At 35.3% G+C, this 23,940-nt stretch overlaps 1 protein-coding gene across 5 annotated transcripts in view; it reads right to left on the bottom strand.

Moving 5' to 3' along the window:
- The window catches only part of Nbea (neurobeachin), a 643,202-nt gene that overhangs the window by 25,422 nt on the left and 593,840 nt on the right, over positions 1–23,940 (bottom strand). For 4 of the 5 annotated variants that reach the window (XM_074043550.1, XM_074043549.1, XM_074043552.1 and 1 more), the window contains 3 exons: positions 23,334–23,501; positions 1,276–1,338; positions 862–951 (listed from right to left, as the gene is read on the bottom strand). In XM_074043550.1, the coding sequence (XP_073899651.1) occupies positions 862–951; positions 1,276–1,338; positions 23,334–23,501 (321 nt within the window). The remainder of the gene's footprint in view (positions 1–861; positions 952–1,275; positions 1,339–23,333; positions 23,502–23,940) is intronic. The other variant, XM_074043551.1, reaches the window with a different exon arrangement.

Consider the following 23,940-nt stretch of genomic DNA (forward strand, 5'->3'; position numbering starts at 1 on the left):
TTTAAGTATATAAGCCAAAAAACTAGTGAAAAAAATCACAGTCTAAAAAACCTATTAAAGCTACATATCTGCTGATAAACTGAAAAGTGACTGTTTTATTATGAGGATGGACTTTTAAAACTTAGATTAAGAGGAAAAGAATAAGCATTTTTCCTTTGCAAAATGGGAATAAAGGTTTAATGTCAGTAGCTACTGATGAGGATGTCAGCTAATATTTGTTGAGAATCTGTATTACAAGGTCTTGTCTAAGTGCTATGAAGACTTGGGTTATTAAATTCTTAGTGGGAAGTAATAGTTTTATACCCAAGTTACAGATGCTGGGTTGTGAACACAGAGAGGTTAGGTATTTTGCCCCAGTCATTTACTAGTTAGTGGCAGGAATGATGTTTGGCCCATGTCTGGCTTTGGGGTCCTTTGTCTCTGCAGAGGCCATAAATTACCTTCCTATTTCTTTCTTTTTCTTAAAATGAGTGACTCTCTTTACCTTGCCCTGCCTCTCAAAAGGAAATTTGGCAATATTATATTGTGTTTATATTTTTCACTATAATCTACAAATCTAATTTAATTTTGGTGCCAATATGTGTTTGTATGCTTGTATGTATGTGAATGAGTTTATGTAGTGACATACACAGAGAAGATGGCTATTTATGTGAATCCAAAATTGGGCTAGCTTAATATGCAAGACTAAAAAGTAAGAATTATACTGTCTTTTCTGTTTCTGCCTGGGGTATCAGTATGTCCTTTGGTTGGAGAGTTAACCAAATAAGTGGAAAGCCTTTAAAAATGCTGCTAAGATCAATATTTTATTTGCTATATGCCCAGGTACAAAGAAAAAACCCTAAGTATGCTGATATGTCTTACCAGGTGCATGGCAGAGCTCCGAGGTGGATGTGGCTCAATAAGCAACTGAGATGGTGTCTGTCCAAAGTTCTGTATCTGCGCTTCCATGGCCTGCAGGGCAAGGAGGGTGACTGTCATAATCAATATGTGTCAAACAGAGAGGTCAACACACTCTTGACAATGCAAGTGTATTCCAAGTCAGCCATGAAAAAAGGCCAGAAAATTCGCCGGGTGCTCTTTTCCCAGGGTGCAGAATCATCCAAGTGTTAGTATTTTGTAGACAAGCGTTGCTTCTCCTTCCAAACATGCTTCAGTTAGCCACATCACCATTCTTATTACCAGAAGCTGGGTAAATCTGGAAATGCTAATGTGTGATTTCATGCGTGCAAGTAAACACAAAAGAACACTTTTAACACTAAATATGGCCATATATACCTTAATAAAGTCCTTTGTCAGGAGGAATGTATGGGGATCTCTAATGAAATAAGTTTCTGGAATCTTAATGGGAAAAGAAAATGAGACATAAAGTTCATATTGATACTACATAAAATTCAGAAATTCATACATTTCAATCACTTCAGAGGGCAATCAGTAGAAAGAACATTAAGACTTTTATATAATAATTGCAAAAATGCATTTTAGCTTGCTCTGCCTCTGCTCTTTTAAAACAAATGGGCATTAATTAATTTCTCTCAAAATTTTATGGAACTCACCTAAAAAATAAAGAATTCTTTGAGTATCCTGAGCTATACAATATTTTGTTAAAGCCTGTGCAGATGGAATTATTAATAGGATTTTATGCCTTCTAAAACTTATACCTCAAACTGTCTGGACCTTTGTGTGTGTGTGTGTGTGTGTAAGAGAGAGAGAGAGAAGGAGAGAGAGAGAGAGAGAGATTCTTCACATAAATTCTATAGGTAAAATATTTCAACATAGTTAGACCAAGAAACATTTTTTTCTGAAATACTGTATGTAATATAAGTCAATGAGAAGAACCCAATATTTACTATGATCATTACTATGTTACCATGCTAATTTTTCCCCTTAAAATTGTGTGCAATTTGGTTGCACATAAAAGTGAAATATGAAAACTGTTGCTAAGTGCTTAAAGGCATGCAGGTAAGTTGGTAGATGGCTCTTGGCACAGCGCTGCCACTAATCACATTGCAATCTACAATTCTAATTTATAAAATACTTAAATTTAACAATCTGTCCTCCAAGACTGCATTTTATAGAAATGTTTTCAATAAAAGTGTGAACTTTCAAATTTATTAGCCATATTAAACATGAATGGATCATTATCCACCATATTTTAGCAATTGCATAAATGGGACTTTGGTACTTTTATTTGCAGAGGCAATGGGATGAATTATTAAATCTCTTTAAGTGCTGTCCAATTTTAATGTATACACTTATTTGCATGGTGTCTACTCATATGTAAAGTGTGACAATTTAAAGTGTAGTAGGTATCATATAGATATCATACCTTATCTCCCCAGTGCAAGATTTATGATTATAAAAGGGGGAAGAGGCCATTTCTGGTTAGGTTCACATTAACAATAAACTCTTGAGAATTATTTGGGGAAAAAGCAGTAATTTTACTGTTAACATTGCCCTAGTTAGCAAATGTCCAATATCTAGCTTAAGTATCATAAACAGTTAAAGACTCTCTAACAATAGGTACTTTTGCCTGTGTTTTCACTCCTCCAAGAAAAAGGACCCCATGAGGGTGAGGATTTGGGGGTAAAATTACACATATCTAATCTCTAGATTGGTGTCTTACACTTAGTGAAGGAATGAATCAGCATTTCTTCAGTGACTTGACTTTTTTTTTTCCTCAAAGAGGAGTATTAAAATTACACTAGAAAATTAGGAAATTGACATAATTTCCAGATTTTCTGTACAGATGTCTTCGGTGGCTCTCATTGCTGACCCTTTGGGACTGAGGCAGAGCCATGGGAGTGGTATCAACCTCACTCTTTCATTAAGACATTCTATTCTCTACACTGAACGTTTAATCTTTTAGAACTACAATGGATCCTTCTTCCTATCTTCCTTCAGATGCCTTTATGAACCAAAGGATCTTATTTCAATATTTATCCTTTAGGATCTTGTAGTCCTGCCTGCCTTCCTTACCGTCTGATTTAAAATTTTACAGGTCTTTCTGATGTTGAAAAGGCATGCTGTCTCCTTTCAGTTCCAGTTCTAGTAATTAACACACATTTGAAAGGAGAGTGAGCATCTGCTGTGATTCTTCACCTGCTCTGGAATCCTGTTTTTATTCTGCCTTTTAAGATGTCATAGATGGCTTCCTTGTTGAGAATATAAGTACTGGGCCTGAGAGACCAGTCCACTGAGATGCAGGACCCATTCTGCAACCCATGAATCTGGACGATTTAAGTTATCTAGACAGCTACTCCTTATGTAGGAGAAAACTCTCCCCTGATGCTACCCTAGGCAAGTTCTTTGCTTCCAGGACTTCTTAATCATACTGAATGCCCTCCATATTCTCACAGTGCATTTCCCCTTTATTATGGAATTTAATACACAATTACACATATATGTCTGTTTGCTTGGTAAATTTCTGCAGATTAGGACAGTGGCTTGGTCCTAAAAGAGAACCCTAAAGTATTTCCTGAATATAGAAGTGGGGTGGTAGTAGGGCATCAGTGCCAAACTGAAAGTTATTCTAGAAAAAGTGAAGAATATAGACACCAAAAGCAGAGAAAACACCAGAGTCCTTTACTTATCCGATTTAATATCACAATGCAATTAAGATGACAATCACATGTTGGATGTGGATGCCAATGTACACAAAGTCAGACAGCTGACTGCCCTCAGGAAGTTTGTAGCCCCAGAAGGAAAGAAGATGTGTACATTGATGCACACATCAGGTAGGACTGGTGGAGGCAAGGCACACTGTCCTGAGAGTCTATGAGGAGGGAGTACTGCTCTCAGAAAGGGAATTACAGATAAAGGACATAAATTTGAAGGTTAAGTAAGAATTAGATAGTCAGCAGCATGAAACAATTTTTGACCGTTATAGAATTGTCCCCTCAATAATTTCCAAATATGTCAAGTTTTAAAAAAGTTACTTAATGGTAATTGTAAGATAGTTTACTTCCATATTATCAGAAATGGCATTTTAAAATTATACAAATTTCAGGGGATGAATTCAAGTATGATATATTGTAAGAACTTTTGTAAATGCCACAGTATACCCCCACCCAGCACAACAATAAAAAAGTTGTGAATATTAAAAAAAAATTGAATTAAAAAACAAATAAAATTATATACATTTCTCCTCTGTATGTTGTGCTCATGGGTAAGACGGATTCAATGTCATCTTTATGTATTCATAGAATGTATATTTATCGAGCGCCTACTGCATTATTAGGTACCATTTTAGATACTTGTGATTCTCAAACAAGACCAATGAGATCCCTGCCCTCATAGAACTTCCCTTCAGCCTAAGGTCACATGCAGGCATTCCATGGCCTAGATTCAGCTCACAGACATGACTTCTACTTGAACCACCATTTACAGTTTAGGAAATTTCACACAATAAGTTGGAGCTTTTAGCTTCTCTCCAAAAAATTAGATCTGTCAATACTACATCAGCATTTATGCACAGGACCCATTTCCTGGTGTTGAGGCATGGTTGCCCTTTTGGAAGGCCACCACTGATGTGACTCATGTGTGAATTGCCATCTGGTCTGCTTCACTTGTTCATTCCTGGTCTGGTTATTATAGACTTTGGGGTCTGTGAATCCTCTCAAAATCTAATATCTATGAATACTCATGAGTACGTGTCAAGTGTATGGCAAAAGACTAAAGCTTTGTAAATGTCTGTTAACCTTCCTTGAATCTAAGATGTTATCCAATATTAGAAGCATCATTATTGTACATGCTACTAAGGTAAAGAACGATCCAATTAAATTGATACATCATATGACTGATGTAAGAGATCATATTTGGAGTGTTCAGGTATGAAAATGATAAGCATCTTTTTAAATCTTCCTTCACTTTAAAAAATTTTTTGTATGCACATTAGAATCAAAGTAAATTTGTAATATAAAATAACAGGTAAGTTTATGTATTCTATACAAATCTACCAAGGCAAATAGGCTTAAAACACTAGATTTTTCAAAATAAAATGTGACTGCCAAACCTTTGGTACTCTACAAATCTGAATACCCACATATCCATTAGTGAACTACCCTTTGGTAGAAGAACATGAAAATATACATTGGCGTAAACTTAAAAAACATTCTTAGGCCTTTGTAATCACTGAATTGGTATCTTGGAGTTAAGCTTCTTATGTGCATCCTTTATTCATTTATGTAAATTTGTTATTTAAGATTCAGGAAAGATAAAGTATATAAACCATGCTAATCTTAAGTGAATAGCTGGAGTGTGTGTGTGTGTGTGTGTGCATGTACGCACGCTCACGCACGCATATGTTTCTCCCCTTATTAAGATAGGGCTGTGGAATGGAACTGGGAAATGGAAGCCTCCATTCCTTGATCTGGATTGTAGTTATAGGAGAGTGTACATATAGAGGTAATCTCCCCAGTCAATTATTCCCATTACACACTTCTGTCAAAATAATCACTATTTTGATGTTTATCAACATTGATGTTTCTTGAATTTCTAATAAGTAGAATCACACACTATGCATTTTCTTTATCTTCTTTTGGTCAACATGTCTGTGAGATTTATTCTTGTATTAGCTATAAATCTTTTAATGTTGTATAGTGTTCCATTACATTATATTATATAACTCATAACTTTTCCTGTTAATGGATATTTGGGTTGCAATAGTTTCAAGTTATCATAAATAAAGTTGCTTAGAATAAGTCTGTGCATGTCTTTTGATGGAAGTAAGCGTCTATTGCTGTTGGATGTATTTTTGGATGATATAGGGTGGTCAAGTCATGAGGCAGGATGTGTTTAGTTTTCCTGCCCAACTGTCCTCCAAAATGGTTGTTTTGATCTTGCATATCTATTTTTGTACTTGTGAACCTAGGATGTAATGGTCAAAGCTATACAAAAAGTCATGATTTGGACAGTGTGGTCTTTTAGGGTACTGATATGCTGAGATTACTACACATCCAAATTCAACTGTGTCTCATAAACTAATCATGTAAGGAATACTATTTTATTTTCTTAACAGGAATTGTTCATATAGAAATAAAAAGTTAAGTTACTTTTAAAAGTTTAAAATGTTAATTGTTATACAGATGTTTACTTATTCTTATAAAATTTTGTTGAGTATGTATTGATCAGTCATCATGGATTTTTCTCCCTAGCTAAGACCTATCATGAAACAGGAATAGTTAAACACTTTGAGGAAGTTCTGACAAGTAGAATTCTTCAGGGATAGTTAGTAAACTGAAATGAGCACTGAGTTATGCAGATGTGATCAGCAAAGTAAAGTTGATCAATATGTGTGATTTTTCAAATTGCATATACACATGACACAAAAGCAGTCTTATCTGTGATAGAAAGCTTCCATTAATGAAAGTCCCATAAGGGACACTTTCTCTTTTGTCTACCTTTTTATCTTAGTCTTATTAGGTTCTCATTTACAACATCTCTGGGACACACCTACCAAGTTACAAAATCACCCACGTCTTCATCCAGGCCTCCTTTTTTTTCCTTACTAAGTCTCAAAAAGCTCTCTCTAGTCTTTCACTTATAATGCATAATTCCTGACTATGTCTAAATAACCAGTTTTTTCATTGGCAATTTTCAGAAAATTTAAGAAAAAAATCAGTAAAAGTGGTTGCTTGGGAACACAGAAAAATCTTCAAGAAGTTTCCTTAGTATTGTGTGTAATCTCTTTGTTACTTACAATGCTTTTAACACTTGAATGTAGCTGTTCTTTTTTTAAAAAACAGAAAATATAAACTTGACATGCAACAAAAAGAGTATGTGTGATTTTGTGTTATCCTTCTATTCCACCTGCAATTCTACCAATATCTTATAAGAAAAAAATAAACAAGAATCAATGGAACTTTGAGAACTATGAAAAGATAAAAGAAAAGGTTACTTAATGGCAGAGTGTATTTTTTTAAGATTTTGTTTCTGGTTTATTGTTGTAATAAAACAAGATCATATAAAGGATTACTTTTTAATGCTGGAAAGCAGGACCAAAGTAAAGCAAGCAAATAATATATACACTTTATTATTTCTTGCTTTATAAACATTAAACTATACAAAAAATTAAAATGCTGTTGTATATTCAACTTCTTCTAGTTTTCCATAGAAACCAGAAAACAGACATAGAAATATTTTTCCTTTTGTTTTAACAATCAACAGTACTGAGGCTAAAAATCTATTCTACCAAAATTATTGAATATTTAAGCAAATGTTTGATAATGCAAGTAAAAAAGGACCATATTTGCTTTATCCTATACACTGTGTTAGACCATTTGAGGAGGCATTCTGATTTGCTCTGCCTGTCTTAGTTCTTCATTTTGTTTTTTAGTGTCAACTTAAACACAGAATGAAGGGACTTACCCTCCTGATATTCCTACTTCCTTCTTGGAATGATGAATCATAGGACATTATATATTGACTTAACAAATCAAAAACTTAAGCACCATGTTCTCTGGATAACTAATGCCCCATCCAGAATATTTTCTCTTCAAGTCAGTTATTGTTGGCAGGCTCATTCAATTTTTCTACTTAAAATAGATATGGGTTGACTCAAGTCAGAACAGTACATGTATTTTTTTCCTTGCAGTAAGAGGACTGAACCTGCCCATACCTTTCTAGCTAGGATCATCACTAACTCTCTTTGTAATCCTTTTAATAATTTTTTAACACAAATAACATAAAACTTACAATCTGAACCGCTTTTAAGTATATAGTTCAACAGTGTTAACCACATTCACATTATTGTGAAACCAATCTCCAGAATTCTTTACATCTTGCAAAACTGTACATCTATCCCTGTAAACAAATGCTTGCCACTCTCCTCTTCCCTAGTCTCTGGAACCACCATTATTCTTTCTGTCTCTGTGAATGTGACTACTCAAGATACCTCACATAAGCGGAGTCAGATAGTACTAATTTTTTGCAATGGGCTTATTTCACTTAGCATAATGTTCTCAAGATTCATCCATGGGGTAGCATGTATCTGAATTTCTTTTACTTTTGTACTGCTGGGAATTGAACCCAGGGCCTTGTGCATGCTAGGTAAGCATGCTAACACTGAGCTAGCCCTGGCCAAAAGTTTCTTTTCTTTTAAAGGATATCTTCATTATTTCTTTGACAGGGTGATATACTGAGATCCTAACTGCCAAAAATAGGATATGCACTAAGCTGTAACACATGAGAGAAATTCTGGCTACCTTTTGCTTTATGTCTGGGTAAGACACACCAAGATAAAATTATACCCATGCAGAAGACACTTTTATTGAGGGTTTGGAATATTTTGAAGAAGAACACTAATATAAACCTCTTGGGAGGGACTGTGGAGTTTCGTTGCAATGTGTGGTCACCAATCTTTAAAAAGCAGAAATACTGTTTTCTGAATGGTTTAGAGATGGACTTACTTGTAGGTTTTTACAGGTGATCTCTTATGGATTCTTCTAGGTATACAGTTCTTTGTTCACTTCTGGGCTGATCACAGCATAGTACATAAACCCAGACAGGGTTAATCATATGAGAGGCATCAGGACAAAATCCCTACCTAACTCTTCCTAGTTGAATAAGTTTATATAACTACATTCTACACTGGTTGATCCGGAAGGTAGGGGAGCAGGAGGTGAAGAAGCTAAGGAGGAGATGGTGATGTAGGAGGAGGAATGAGAGAGGAGTAGTTGTGAAAGTGGTGACCTTTACAAGTTCACTTGGAGAGTCTAATCATGGAAAGAAAATAATAATGAGAATGATTAAAGCAGAAATAAGTTTGCTTGGTATGTGGAATGACTTTGAGACAAAGGTTCACCAGGTAGTGATATAAGTACTCCAAAATGAAGGGCTGGTGGAGCAGCTCAAGTGGTAGAGCACTGCCTATCAAGAGTAAGACCCTAAGTTCAAAACCCAGTACCACCAAAAAAAAAAAAAAGACATTAAAAAATACTCCAAAATGAAAGCATATACTTTTTTATTAAACTAAATTCAGATTTAAATATTATTGTATATATTCAACAAAACAAATGTTCTTTGGTTTTGGCATAAATAGGAAACAATAACTTAAAAAGACTGTTGAGACTTCGAATGGATTTAAATAGCATCATTATCAATATGTTGAAAACCTTAAAAAAATAAGTGCTAAACATTTAACTGAAATGTTTATGTACTTAGTTGAGTGATATCTACTTTAACAAATTGAATCATGCAATAATGTTTTGAATAACTGTTAATTTATGCTGAGGTAACAACTGTGTAATATAACTAAAATCTATGTTAATAGAAGATAAAGAAATCCCTTCCAGCTATTTCTTCTACTAATAGCAGGCTGCAATTTTCACCCTTCTTTCCTTGAGTACAATGTGACCAAGCATTTGCTGTTAATTTCTGAAAAATCAATAATCAGCATTTCTCAACACCACACAATGAAAATAACACAAAGAGAAGAAAAAAACCACGTCTCACATAAATGACATATATCCGACTTTGACTAACTGCATTATTTATGCTTTTGTAGGGGACGATTAATGGCCATAGACTAGCTAAGGACTGCAGTAATTATGAGGAGAAAAGATAAACTGAAATTAAAGATTTATTAACTAATCAAAATTAAATGTATGTCATTAATTTCCTTGATACTAATTTCTATATTGAAACTTTATTCATCAAATCTTCACAATGCAAGCCTTATTGCTGCAAATGAGAAACACATATCAAATTCCTGTGAACCTATACTTTTATTAGTTTTAGAGGTCATAGTATTCTTTTTTTCAAAGTGATTTTTTAGCTTTAAAGAATACCTAATGTCTACTCACACTTCAATAATTAAAATGTAGGCTGTTTTTTGTATTTTGATTTGGCTTTTGAATTTGCTAAAAATTTTCAGCTCAGTAAAACTTACAGTTATTAAACATAGAGAATTAAGATGGCTTTATGAAATTTTTATTGGCTGTGTTGTTGGTCATTTGTTGCAGTTATTTCTCTGAATGCCTGCCTAGGAGAAGAACCCTGTGCATGAAGACAATTAGGCAAGATTGTGTTGTGACTTACTCCGGCAGATCTAGAGGATGTTGATGATAGCTCTTTTTATATCAAGAAAAGATGTCAGAAATGGGGGAAGAAAATTGTGGAAGGAATGTATAGAAAAAATAAGCAATGATGGTAAGACCATCAATGTTGTCACTATGAATACTTTTATCACCAGATTGAAAACTGTGTTAATTTTTTTCCTTATAAAATTTATGAGTTCATCTTCCTGGGAAAGTCAGCCTTGCAGCTGTTTTGGTTAAAGACATATCTGTCTTGTTGGTTCATGACAGCCCTATCATGGCAGTTCTCTGTAGTAGCAAGGAATATTTCAGCAAGAAAGTAAAGTGAAACTGAAGTGATCTAGTCTACTTCCTGTGAGGATATTTTCACCATAGCAGATCCAAAGGGTGCTCTGATATCCCTGTCAGATCAAAGGAAGAGATAAAAGAAGAGAATATCTAAGAAGACCAAGAAATATAGTAACAGAAAATTAGAGTAAAGAACATCTTTATGACTGCTGCCAATAATAAAAATGTATTTAATATTTTTAAATGCAAAAAAGATAATTATGTATATCTCCAGATAAATACTGCATGGTCCACATGTTCTAATTGTTACCAGCCAAAGAGTGCCTTCTGATAGACTATGAGTGTACCTCTCACATGAGAGAAGTCATTTAAATCATTTATCAGTTTGGCAAAGTTGGCCAACAGTATGATGACAAGTTTTATGACAAGCGTAGAACTTTGTGTCTTGTTAATAATTTGCCTTGTGTTACTTTACAGCGTCTGTTGGAATACTGGCTCCATTTTTTTCTCTTGCTTATAGGTACAACCTTAATGCTAATACCATGGTTATTCTAATTCATTTTATAATACAAATGAAAAATTAGTGACACTGAAAAAAGTTTAAAGATACAAATAATAATAATGACTACAAATGATATTAACTTAGATCAAGGCAAAGAAAGTGTGTTACAGGCAACAAACAAATGGGCTGCAGTTCAGGAACATTTATAGAATTTTGGAGATATTGCTAAAAAGAAATATAAAAAAGCATAATTACCTTTTTTAACTAAAAGATAAAAACACTAATTGATTTTAACTACTGTTATCATACTTCTTATGAAATTGATAACTTTGGTATTATTGTATAGAGGCAAATTATTAAAACGTCCTAAAATACTTCACTTCTAGGCAATAATCAATGTCTATGTTGTGCTTTACAGTTTATAAAGTGTTTTCACATATCTTTTCATTTCTGCATTTTTTTTTTTTGGTAGGAAAACAAAGGTACATATCAAATTAAGCAAGTGGGTTAAGGTCACTCAAATACTAATGATGGGGCTATGATACATGCTATAAACTGATTCCTGTCTTTTTATCCTTTTTATTTCCTTCACATACCAGAAAATCATCCTCTGAGGCAGACAGGCTTTAATAACTATGTCTATGATCATAAACGTGATAATTTCTTAAAGCAATTTTAGAATGAAATATCTTTTACTTATTTTAAAAGCAGAGAAAAAATATTTTGTGGAATTTATTTAACTGGTAATCTCTACTCACCAACTACTAACTATGGTACAATCCCATAGTGCCTTTGGAACCTCAAGACTGATAAAATGACGTTACTCCAAGAAGTAATAGACCAAATAGTCAACCAAATGGCTTATATAGTTTTCTTAAGATCATCTTAATTTTTTTCTATAATTGCTAGGTTAAAAATTTTAATACATTCAAAAGTATGAGTACAAAGAAAAATATTACAGTCTGGATTAGTGAAATGGAAGTACATATAAGGTTTCCTTTAAAATTTTATATATATTCCATATATATTCTATCATTCCTAGAACATAATGGGACAAAAGAAACCCTGACTCGAGAATGAGGTGACCTCTCCTAAGTCCTGTTTCTACTTCAACCCAGCTGGGTGTCCTTGGAAAATTTAGTAAGAGTGTTAGGATAGATTAATGATTTTTAACTGGGAATGTATGTGCAGTTTCCAGAGAGACTTTTTTTTTGCCAAAAAATAAACTTGTTTAAAGCCTTTCCATAGATACTTTGAGTTGCTTATGAGATTGGGAGGATATGGTAGATGGCCAGTTAGCAGGGGTAGATGGGTACAGCATGTGTGTTTAAAACAGTAGAGGAGGATGCAGATGCAATGAGCAGAAACTGGGCAATAGGTATACGGGTTCTTAGTACTATTTTCTCCACTTTTCCAAGAGAAAAAGCTTTCCAAATGATTCTAACACACTTGCAGTGCAGAAGTGCTTCTTAAACTTTAACATCTAAAACAAGCCCCCTATGGGTTCCTTTGAATGCACATTCTGAATTAGCCTGATTCTGCTGGGCTCTGGACCACACTGAATAGCAAGGAGTAAGAAAATCATGGGACTCACTAGTTGCTAACTAGAATCCCTTATTTCTTAAGCTGGTCATAGGACAGAGTTTCTTAGCCATCATTTAGTAAGTAAAAATATACAGTAAATCACATACTTTTTATTAATTTTTAAAAAGGGATAATAATATCCATTATCATGGTAGAAAAATATTGCCCAGTAGTCTGTTGAGCTATATATGAAAAAATGCCTAGAAGATTATGATGTAAGGCAAGACTTAAGACAATTTAAATAATATCTACTATCCAACAAATCTAGTGTTTACATATTAAGAAGAGCTTTGTACCAGAACTGTACTGTCATGTTTCTGCCTGGAGGCTGTCAAGATAAAGTTTATTATCAATTACTGCTTTACAAGTATAAAATAAGTTAAGCTGTCATAATTTTCTCAGCCAGAGATCCTAAACTGTCAAAGAATGTCAATTTTTATTCTGACATAGAGAAGAAAATTATGTTATTCTGACCTCTAATTTCTTGACATTTTAATGCCATAATTGCTGTGGTTAGTGCTGCTTCATGATTTCACCTGTCAAGGAAGAATGAATCAATAACCTTAAGCTGTTTCTCAAATTTTAGTACTAACTTCAAAGCTCAAAGTTAGAAACAGATTGTAGATGTTTTTTAAACAAAGGGGACATGTATAGATGTTCATATATTAAATATTTCTCTTTTTAAGGCAGTGTTTAAAAACTAAAAACTAAAACAAAACAAAACTGATCCTCCTAGCATGTAGCATAAGATAACTATAATCAACCTTCCTTTGGTTTTTTCTTTGTATTTTAAAATATGAAGATAACAATTATAAGCAAAAGGAATTATGGAGCTCAACAAAAGGGTTAAAACATTTGCTAATCCAAAAAAAAAAAAAAATTTGAACTCTGCTTTGTTCAAGAGCCTGTGTTCAATCATTCAGATGGAAATCAGGGCTTTCAAGATGGGGTGTCGTAGAGCAGGCCTCCAGGAAATCCAACAGCAATGTTCTGAAAACGGGTTTTGTGCCTCTCACATACACAGGTATGTGTGGTGGAATAAGTGACCACTCAAGAATGAATATGCTATACCCCATTCCACTTATCTATAGAGTTCTTTCTTGTGATAGTGGACATTTAGTACTCTTAACTGGGCAACATATGTGCTGCCCTTTATAGAAAGAACAATTGAGGCACAGTGTCATTTAATAACTTGGCCATCTTCTACTAGCTCACAGGATTCAGATGGGTTCTCATCCATTAGAGGGCACTATTTTTCATCAAACTCTTACATGTTAGTGCAGAATATTTTTGTGGGAGAATGTTAGGTTCTTAGTGGTTAACTGGCATTAACATTAATGGAGATGTATTAGAGGGAATAATGGTGGGAAGCAGAAGAGAAGAAATAAACTCATATTCCTTAAAGACACTTAATCTGTTATGTCCATACCCACTAAATGGTCCCTACTGTTCTCAAGTAGATGAAGTGTCTTCCTAAGCAATCTTGACTTGATACATGTCCCCAGAGTCGATCAAGCATCTTTGCTGGCATGTGCTGGCCTAGACTGGCTAGGAGAAGGAAGATGTAGTATTCCAGGTATGTGCTCCCTTTACATCTAATATTCTACAGGTACACTGGCAAGAGGTTTGCAGGGGGAACAAAAATGCATATCTTATGGTGATTCTGGGAATCTCTCTAGTGAAACATCAGTCCCCAGGATTGTGTGCTCAGAATGTGCTCAGAATGAGAATGCTGCAAGCAGACAGTCCTAAGCTAAGCCACCTTGCTAGTGTTAGATAGTCTGCATCACTCTGAGGTGATAATGATTCATAACAGTTTACTGTTCAGACTATATGAGAAATAAACATGAGGCTGGACTACTCTCATCCAGCAAAAAAATGATAAAAATGTATATTTAATGTAATGTTTCATTAGGAAATCCTACAGTTTGATGATTAAGGCCTATAGATATTTGGCTTTTCTATTGTCCAAAGTAACAGTATGATATTCTGTAGAAGCAGACATTTTTAATAAGGGTCAAATAATATATACTGTATTCATGTAAAGAAAGTCTCAGTTCTAATTCCAATTTCTTTTTATTATTTCATTTATCTTTTTTACCCTCACTTAAATATGAAAAAATTTCTGCTATTTTTCTGTCAATTTTAATTCTGCCTCCTACTTTCCTAATATTCCTGATGCTCAGTATATTTGTATTTTGCAAAACATGATTAATTTGCAACTTTATAAGAACAAAACTTAATTATAATGGACAAGAAGGTATAATAAAATATCCAGGACCAAATGTCTATGATGTTTAAAAGTTAAAAGCCAATTTGAATTTGGTCTTGGAATGTAAGGATGAGATATTCTGAATATGTTCTTTTTTTTCTGATTCCAAAAGGTATTGGTTTAATAGAAGAACTTAATTTATAAGGGATTTATATACCAGGAATGTGTTAATCAAAGATGTATAGTTAAAAGAATAATTAAGCTAAAAATTATCTCCAAATAATCTGTTTACAATTTATACACAACTGAGGATTCTAAGTTAGGCACTAACGGTTTGTTGAGCAAGTTCCTTATTTAACCAACCAATTTAATAATACCTGTGTTTTCTCTCATTCATTCATCCTCTGTCTCTAATTCCATTTCCTTGTGCATATGATATGGTAAAATACTGCCTCTAATAACATGCCTGCAATGTGTTCTCTGAATATTCAGCCCTATGCATCCAATGATCAATGATCAGGAGGTCCTTCCTTTCCCTTTCCTCCTCTCTGCCTGGAGCCATACAAATGAAATAATTTTGGTTTTTATAGAGGTATATAAGATGTAACTTTATGGATATAAGTTTTTTTAGGAGAGCTTCATTTCCCAAATCTACACATTTTCTACCTCCAAAATTAAAAATGAAAACAAAGCATTCTGTTGCCTGGAGATGTAGCAATGATGACTTGTTTTGCATACAGCAGATGGCAGATACTGGGTGGGATGGAAGAAGGGATATAACTTCCTTGCAGCAACGCTTATGTACCAGCTGTTGCATCCTCACTATTTCTGCCTATCTGAATCATTTAATGCAATGTGGAAATGATTTAAATAATATTTTATACGAATATTTTCACTAAAAATACTTATACACATACAATTTCCAACTGTTAGCTATAAATATTTCAGGTTGAGAACAAAAGGGAATACAATAATATAAATGCATTTATTTCATTGATATATTGTTTTTATGTTCTGCCTACAAGGTTGCAGTTTTATTTAAAAAATTCACTGGCAAGGATTTCCAAGATGGCGGCTAGAGGGAGGAAGCAGAAAGCGTGTCTCCTAAAGTGAAATCTTGGAGAGACGCTGGAGACACACCTTGCAGGCAAGGCCACCAAGAACAGGCAAAACTTTGACCCCTCCACACCTCCAGCCTGCACAGAGAATCTCCACATCACACTGAACAGAGAAACCAGGAGGGCCCCCAGGCCACCACCAGATGCCAGCACCCAGATGGCCTGGGAAGACGTGGACCACAAGGTGAGCTAAGTGGTACACAGTACCCCCACAGACAACCCTGGGCCAGATCAGCATAGCCCACTGGACAGACCGACCCCCACCCGGGGGAAAAAGAGAAACTGAGTAATAAGCAATAAGAACAATAAAGACACGTAGCAAAGAGGGTGGGGCACCCTGAGTGCTGAAGAGTGGGGGAGGGGAATCCTTCCTGGAATTGTAAATAAACAAGCTGGGCCTGGCCGGAGAGGGTGGGAGCGGGGGCGCACGCCCAGCAACCAGGAGCAAGAAAGCTTGTGAGAGTGGTGGAGAGAGGAAAACTCCACAGGAGACGGGGGAAGACCCACCTGCCACATGAGCTGTAAACAAACACACCGGCCAGCAGAAGCAGCAGCACACACCCAGCAATAAGGAGCAGGAAAGACTGTAAAAGCAGCGGTGGGAGGAAAACTCCACAGGACAGGGGGAAAGACCCACTTCCCATGTGAACTGTAAATAAACATGCAGGCCTGAGAAAGCGGGTGCAGTGTCACCTCCCCCAGTGTGCTTGGAAAGGGGAAAGCTTGCAGCAGTGGCTCAGGCACAGGAGAAACTCTGAGTAAACAAAGCCTGCGGGGCCAGGTGAGTGCTAAGCTCACCCCAGAGATCTGCATAAATAACGCCTCCAGCAACAGCAGGCTGACAGCAGTGGACAGGCAAGCCACAGCCACAGATAGCCATTCACAGAACTGTCTCCAGACTCTTTTTTTCTTTCTCCCTACCTTTGATGCAAAAACAACCAAACTACACCTGCATGCTGAAAAACTTACTGAAACTGTATTGCATTTGAACTTGGGACACTTTGTGGGTTTTTTTTTTCTTGTTTTGTGCGGTTTTGTTCTATTTTATGTTACCCCTTTGATGAGACAACTACAGAACAAGATCTGAGGCACCATCTCCAGGATTGGAGGCTGAGGGATGAACACCAAAATTATTAAGAATGAAACTTCATTGCATTTGAACATGGAGATTTTTTTTAAAATTTTATTTATTTTATATTTTATTTTATATATATATATACTTTTTTCTTTTATTTATGTATTTTTTCTTTTTATTCTTCTCTTTATTCTTTTTATTTTTTATTTTCAATCCTCTGTCTAATAGCTTTTCAGTTTACAGTTGATTAGTACACTGTCTCTCTGAAACTTTTTTTGTTTGTTTCTTTGTTTTGTTTTTTTTCTACTTGATTATTTGTTTTTCCCTTTCCTTTAACTTTTTTGCTTTCCCTCCCCTCTCACCCTTCCATTCTAAATATCACTAGTGCTAGTATTACAGCCAGAAAATACTTAATTGCACACAGTACAGGGAAAATAACAGTATCAAGGGCAATGACGGGAAAACAGAAAAAAACAGGGAAACAAGTTTCCCCACAGCAAAAAATTAGTACAGGAACCAGAGGGAAATGAAGAAAACAGATACTCAGATCCAGACTCCAACAAAATGAAGATAAACTATGCCAAAGAACCCAATGAAGCCCACAAGAATAATTTAAAAGAAGACATACTACAGGTACTCAATGAGAATTTTATAGAGATGATACTGGATAGGGTCAACCAAAATGTACAGGAGACACTCAAGAAATTCCAAGACAACAAAAATAGAGAATTTGAAAAAGCAAAAGAAGAAAAAAAGGAAACCATAGAAGCACTGTATAAACACCAAAGTGAAACAGAGAACACGATTAATAAACAGATAAATGAACTCAGGACAAAAATAGACATTAAACAGGGAACGACCCAGGATATGGAAAACCTCAGAAAAAAGAACGAAACAGAATTGCAAAACAAAACAGGAGGCCAATCCAGCAGAATAGAACAAACAGAAGACAGAATCTCAGAACTTGAAGATGAAATGTAATTAAAGGAAAAACTGAGGAACTATTAATTAAACAACTCAAGACCTGTGAAAAGAAAATGCAAGAACTCACTGACTCCATCAAAAGACCAATCTTGAGAATGATGGGCATCGAAGGAGAAGAGGTGCAAGCAAAGGGAATGAGTAATATATTCAACAAAATAATAACAGAAAATTTCCCAAATCTAGAGAAAGATATTCCCATACAGATGCAAGAGGCCTCCAGGACACCAAACAGACCAGATCAAAATAGACGTACCCCATGACATATCATCATTAAAACAACAAGTTCAGAAACTAGGGAAAGAATATTGAAGGCTGTAAGAGAGAAAAAACAAATAACATACAAAGGTAAACCCATCAAAATCACAGCAGACTTCTCAACAGAAACATTAAAAGCAAGAAGAGCGTGGGGTGAGATCTTTTGGGCACTGAATAAAATAACTTCAACCCCAGGATACTCTACCCAGCAAAACTATCATTCAAAATAGATGGAGCAATAAAAGTCTTCCATGATAAGCAGAAACTAAAACAATATGTGACCACAAAGCCACCACTACAAAAGATTCTTCAAGGCATTCTGCACACAGGAAGTGAAACACAACTTAACCATGAAAGGGCAGGCAGCACCAAACTACAGGAAAAGAAAAAGCAAGAAAGTAGAGATTAACCTCAACTTAGGTACACACAATCAAACCTTCAAACAACCTAAGACAACTAAATGACAGGAATCACCACATACCTATCAGTACTAACGCTTAATGTTAACGGACTTAACTCACCCATCAAAAGGCACCATTTGATGAAATGGATTAAAAAGGAAGATCCAACAATTTGTTGCTTACAGGAGACCCATCTCACTGACAGAAATAAGCATAGGCTTAGGGTGAAAGGCTGGAAGATTTACCAAGTCAATGGCCCCCAAAAACAGGCAGGAGTAGAAATACTTATCTCTGACAAAGTAGACCTCAAACCTACATTGATCAAACGAGATAAAGAAGGACATTCCATACTAATAAAAGGGGAAATAGACCAAAAGGAAATAATAATTATCAACCTATATGCACCCAATGTCAATGCACCCAATTTCATCAAACATACCCTGAAGGACCTAACAGCATACATTAACTCCAACACAGTGGTTGTGGGAGACTTTAATACCACATTATCATCAATACATAGGTCATCCAAACAAAAAATCAATAAAGAAATCCAAGATCTAAAATATACAATAGATCAAAAGGACCTACTTGATGTCTACAGAACATTTCATCCAACTTCTATACAATATACATTCTTCTCAGCAGCCCATAACCTTCTCCAAAATAGAACATATTCTAGGGCACAAACCAAGCTTCAGCAAATATAAGAAAATGGAAATTATACCGTGCATACTATCTGATCACAATGCAATAAAACTAGAACTCAACAACAAAAGTAAAGACAAAAAACATGCAAACAGCTGGAAACTGAATAACTCATTACTTAATGAAGAATGGGTCCTTGATGAAATAAAAGAGGAAATTAAAAAGTTCCTGGAAGTCAATGAAAATGAAAACACAACCTACCAGAACCTATGGGACACAGCTAAGGCAGTCCTGAGAGGAAAGTTTATAGCCATGAGTGCATATATTAAAAAGACTGAAAGATCCCAAATCAATGACCTAATGATACATCTCAAACTCCTAGAAAAACAAGAACAAGCAAATCCCAAAACAAATAGAAGGAGAGAAATAATAAAAATAAGAGCTGAAATCAACGAATTGGAAACCAAAAAAACCATACAAAGAATTAATGAAACACAAAGTTGGTTCTTTCAAAAAACAAACAAGATCGACAGACCCCTGGAAACCTGACTAAAATGAGGAGAGAAAAAACCCAAATTAGTAGAATCAGGAATGCAAAAGGGGAGATAACAACAAACACCATGGAAGTCCAGGAAATCATCAGAGACTACTTCGAGAACCTATATTCAAATAAATTTGAAAATCTTAAAGAAATGGACAGATTTCTAGATACATATGATCATTCAAAACTGAACTAAGAGGAAATTAATCACCTGAATAGATCTATAACACAAAATGAAATTGAAGCAGCAATCAAGAGTCTCCCGAAAAAGAAAAGTCCAGGACCTGATGGATTCTCTGTTGAATTCTATGAGAACTTTAAAGAAGAACTGATACCAACCCTCCTTAAACTGTTCCATGAAATAGAAAGGGAAGGAAAACTGCTGAACACATTTTATGAAGCCAGTATTACACTTATCCCAAAACCAGGCAGACACCTCCAAAAAGGAGAACTATAGGCCATTCTCCTTTTGAATATTGATGCAAAAATCCTCAACAAATAATGGCAAACCGAATTCAGCAACACATCAAAAAGATTATTCACCACGACCAAGTAGGCTTCATCCCAGGGATGCAGGGCTGGTTCAACATACAAAAATCAATAAACATAATAAACCACATTAACAGAAGCAAAGACAAAAACCACTTGATCATCTCAATAGATGCAGAAAAAGCCTTTGATAAGATCCAACACCATTTCATGATAAAAGCGCTAAGAAAACTAGGAATAGAAGGAAAGTACCTCAACATTATAAAAGCTATATATGACAAACCTACAGCCAGCATTATACTTAACGGAGAAAAACTGAAACCATTCCCTCTAAAATCAGGAACTAGACAAGGATGCCCACTATCTCCACTCCTATTCAACATAGTACTGGAATTCCTAGCCAGAGCAATTAGGCAAGAAGAGGAATAAAAGGAATATAAGTAGGTAAAGAAACTGTCAAAATATCCCTATTTGCAGATGACATGACCCTATACCTTAAAGACACAAAAAACTCTACTCAGAAGCTCCTAGACACCATCAAGAGCTACAGCAAGGTAGCAGGATATAAAAATCAACATAGAAAAATCATTAGCATTTCTATACACTAATAATGAACAAACTGAAAAAGAATATATGAAAACAATTCCATTTACAATAGCCTCAAAAAAAATCAAATACCTAGGTGTAAACCTAACAAAAGATATCAATGACCTCTACAAGGAAAACTATAAACTTCTGAAGAAAGAGATTGAGGAAGACTATAGAAAGTGGAGAGATGTCCCATGCTCATGGATTGGTAGAATCAACGTAGTAAAAATGTCTATACTCCAAAAAGTAATCTACATGTTTAATGCAATTCCCATCAAAATCCCAATGACATTCATTAAAGAGATTGAAAAATCTACTGTTAAATTTATATGGAAACACAAGAGGCCACGAATAGCCAAGGCAATACTCAGTCAAAAGAACAATGCTGGAGGTATCACGATACCGGACTTCAAACTATATTACAAAGCAATAACAATAAAACAGCATGGTACTGGCACAAAAACAGACATGAAGACCAGTGGAACAAAATAGAGGACTCAGGTATGAAGCCACACAACTATAACCAACTTGTCTGACAAAGGCGCTAAAAATATACGATTGAGAAAAAGCAGCTTCTTCAACAAAAACTGCTGGGAAAACTGGTTAGCAGTCTGCAAAAAACTGAAACTAGATCCATGTATATCACCGTATACCAATATTAAGTCAAACTGGATCAAGGATCTTAGTATCGACCACAAACTCTAAAGTTGATACAGGAAAGAGTAGGAAATGCTCTGGAATTAATAGGTATAGGTAAGAACTTTCTCAGTGGAACCCCAGCAGCACAGCAACTAAGAGATAGCATAGATAAATGGGACTTTATAAAACTAAAACGCTTCTATTCATCAAAAGAAATGGTCTCTAAACTGAAGAAACCTCCCACAGAGTGGGAGAAAATATTTGCCAGCTACACATCAGACAAAGGACTGATAACCAGAATATATAGGGAACTTAAAAAGTAAATTTTTCCAAAACTAATGAACCAATAAAGAAATGGGCAAGTGCACTAAACAGAACTTTCTCAAAAGAAGAAATTCAAATGGCCAAAAAAACACATGAAAAAATGCTCACCATCTCTAGCAATAAAGGAAATGCAAATTAAAACCACACTAAGATTCCACCTCACCCCTGTTACAATAGCCATCATCAGTAACACCACCAACAACAGGTGTTGGCGAGGATGTGCGGAAAAAGGAACCCTCTTACACTGCTGGTGGGAATGTAAACTAGTACAACCACTCTGGAAAAAAATTTGAGGCTACTTAAAAAGCTAGACATTGATCTACCATTTGATCCAGCAATACCACTCTTGGGGATATATCCAAAAGACTGTGACACAGGTTGCTCCAGAGGCACCTGCACATCCATGTTTATTGTAGCACTATTCACAATAGCCAAATTATGGAAACAGCCAAGATGCCCCACTACTGACAAATGGATCAAGAAAATGTGGTATCTATATACAATGGAATTTTATGCAGCCATGAAGAAGAACGAAATGTTATCATTTGCTGGTAAATGGATGGAATTGAAGAACATCATTCTGAGTGACCAAAGACCAAAAGACCAAAAGACCAAAAAATCCAAAAATCGTATGTTCTCCCTCATATGCTGAGATTAGATCAAGGACCAAAAGACCAAAAATTGTATGTTCTCCCTCACATGCAGAGATTAGATCAAGGGCAAACACAACAAGGGAATTGAACTTTGATCACAAGATAAAAGCGAGAGCACACAAGGGAGATATGGGGATAGGTAAGACACCTAAAAAATTAGCTAGTGTTTGTTGCCCTCAACTCAGAGAAACTAAAGGAGATACCTTAAAAGCAACTGAGGCCAACAGGAGAAGGGGACCAGGAGCTAGAGAAAAGGTCAGATCAAGAAGACTTAACCTAGAAGGTAACACACATGCACAGGAAATTAATGTGAGTCAACTCCCTGTATAGCTATCCTTATCTCAACTAGCAAAAATACTTGTTCCTTCCTATTATTGCTTATACTCTCTCTTCAACAAAATTAGAGATAAGGGCAAAATAGTTTCTGCCAGGTATCGAGGGGTGGGGGGGAGAGGGAGGGGGCGGAGTGGGTGGTAAGGGAGGGGGTGGGGCAGGGGGAGAAATGACCCAAGCATTGTATGCACATATGAATAATAAAAAAATAAAAAAAATAAAAAAAACTCACTGGCAGATTATTTTACTGTGAACTACTCTTATTTAATTACTTATCTAGGTTTCATGCATTAATAACACACTTAAAGCATTAGAAATTTTAATGAAGATTCTGAGATAAAATAAAATGAGGACATAGAAGTTTATCAAAAACATGTACAGTCCAAAAAAAGTTGGTCTCATTATTTACTTCTGATATATATTTCTTTTTCAACATTTGTCAAGAACCCAAAATCTATGTGTAGTAAAGAGTTATGTTGAGGGCTGGGGATATAGCTCAGTGGTTTAGTGTTTCCTCGCATGCATGAGGCCCTGAGTTCAATCCCAAGTACCACAAAAAAAAAAAAAAAAAAAAGTTATGTTGAAAGATTTATACAGAAAGAGATGGAAAGTCAAATTTGTGTTTTGAGAGATGCCAGTTTTGGAAGAATACAGAACTTCACACCTACCTCCCTGAGCACAGGATCAGTGATACTGTCCAGATTCACCGAGCCTTCATAGGTCAAGTAGTGGAAAACGTTCAGAGCTCGGACTGCTTCTGGTCCTCGCTGTTTATAGCCAAATATAAGATCAATCCACTGATGCAGCTGGCAAGAAACAAATTCACTCTCCAGGGCCTAAAATGAGTCAAGAAAGAAATGAGAGTCTGTCCAAACTTAGCAGCTCCTTGTTTCTGTATTACAATGAAATATTCTAGACAAATAAGAACATGTTCTTTACATTCATCAATTTGGTTTCTGTGAAGTACGTATTCAGTTCTTAGAAATTGCAAAATACAATGTCTTATAAGACAAAGATCTAAAATGAAAAATTTCTCTTTTTAAAATGCTTAATTTTCTCTTGGCTTCATCATGTATATATGTGAATTTTAATACCGAAATAGATATCTTTCAAAAACACATTTAAAAGAAAACTAATTTGAAATAGCTATCTTAATGCCATTTTATAATAATTTCTGATTTTTAAACAATACTTTGAAATTAAACATGTATTTATTTTCCCGCCTAAGGTCCTCCGGTTCACCTCTAAGATGAATTAAGTCATCTATTATGAGTT

Source organism: Castor canadensis, chromosome 10 (assembly GCF_047511655.1).
Source record: "Castor canadensis chromosome 10, mCasCan1.hap1v2, whole genome shotgun sequence".
Classification (NCBI taxonomy): Eukaryota; Metazoa; Chordata; class Mammalia; order Rodentia; family Castoridae; genus Castor; species Castor canadensis.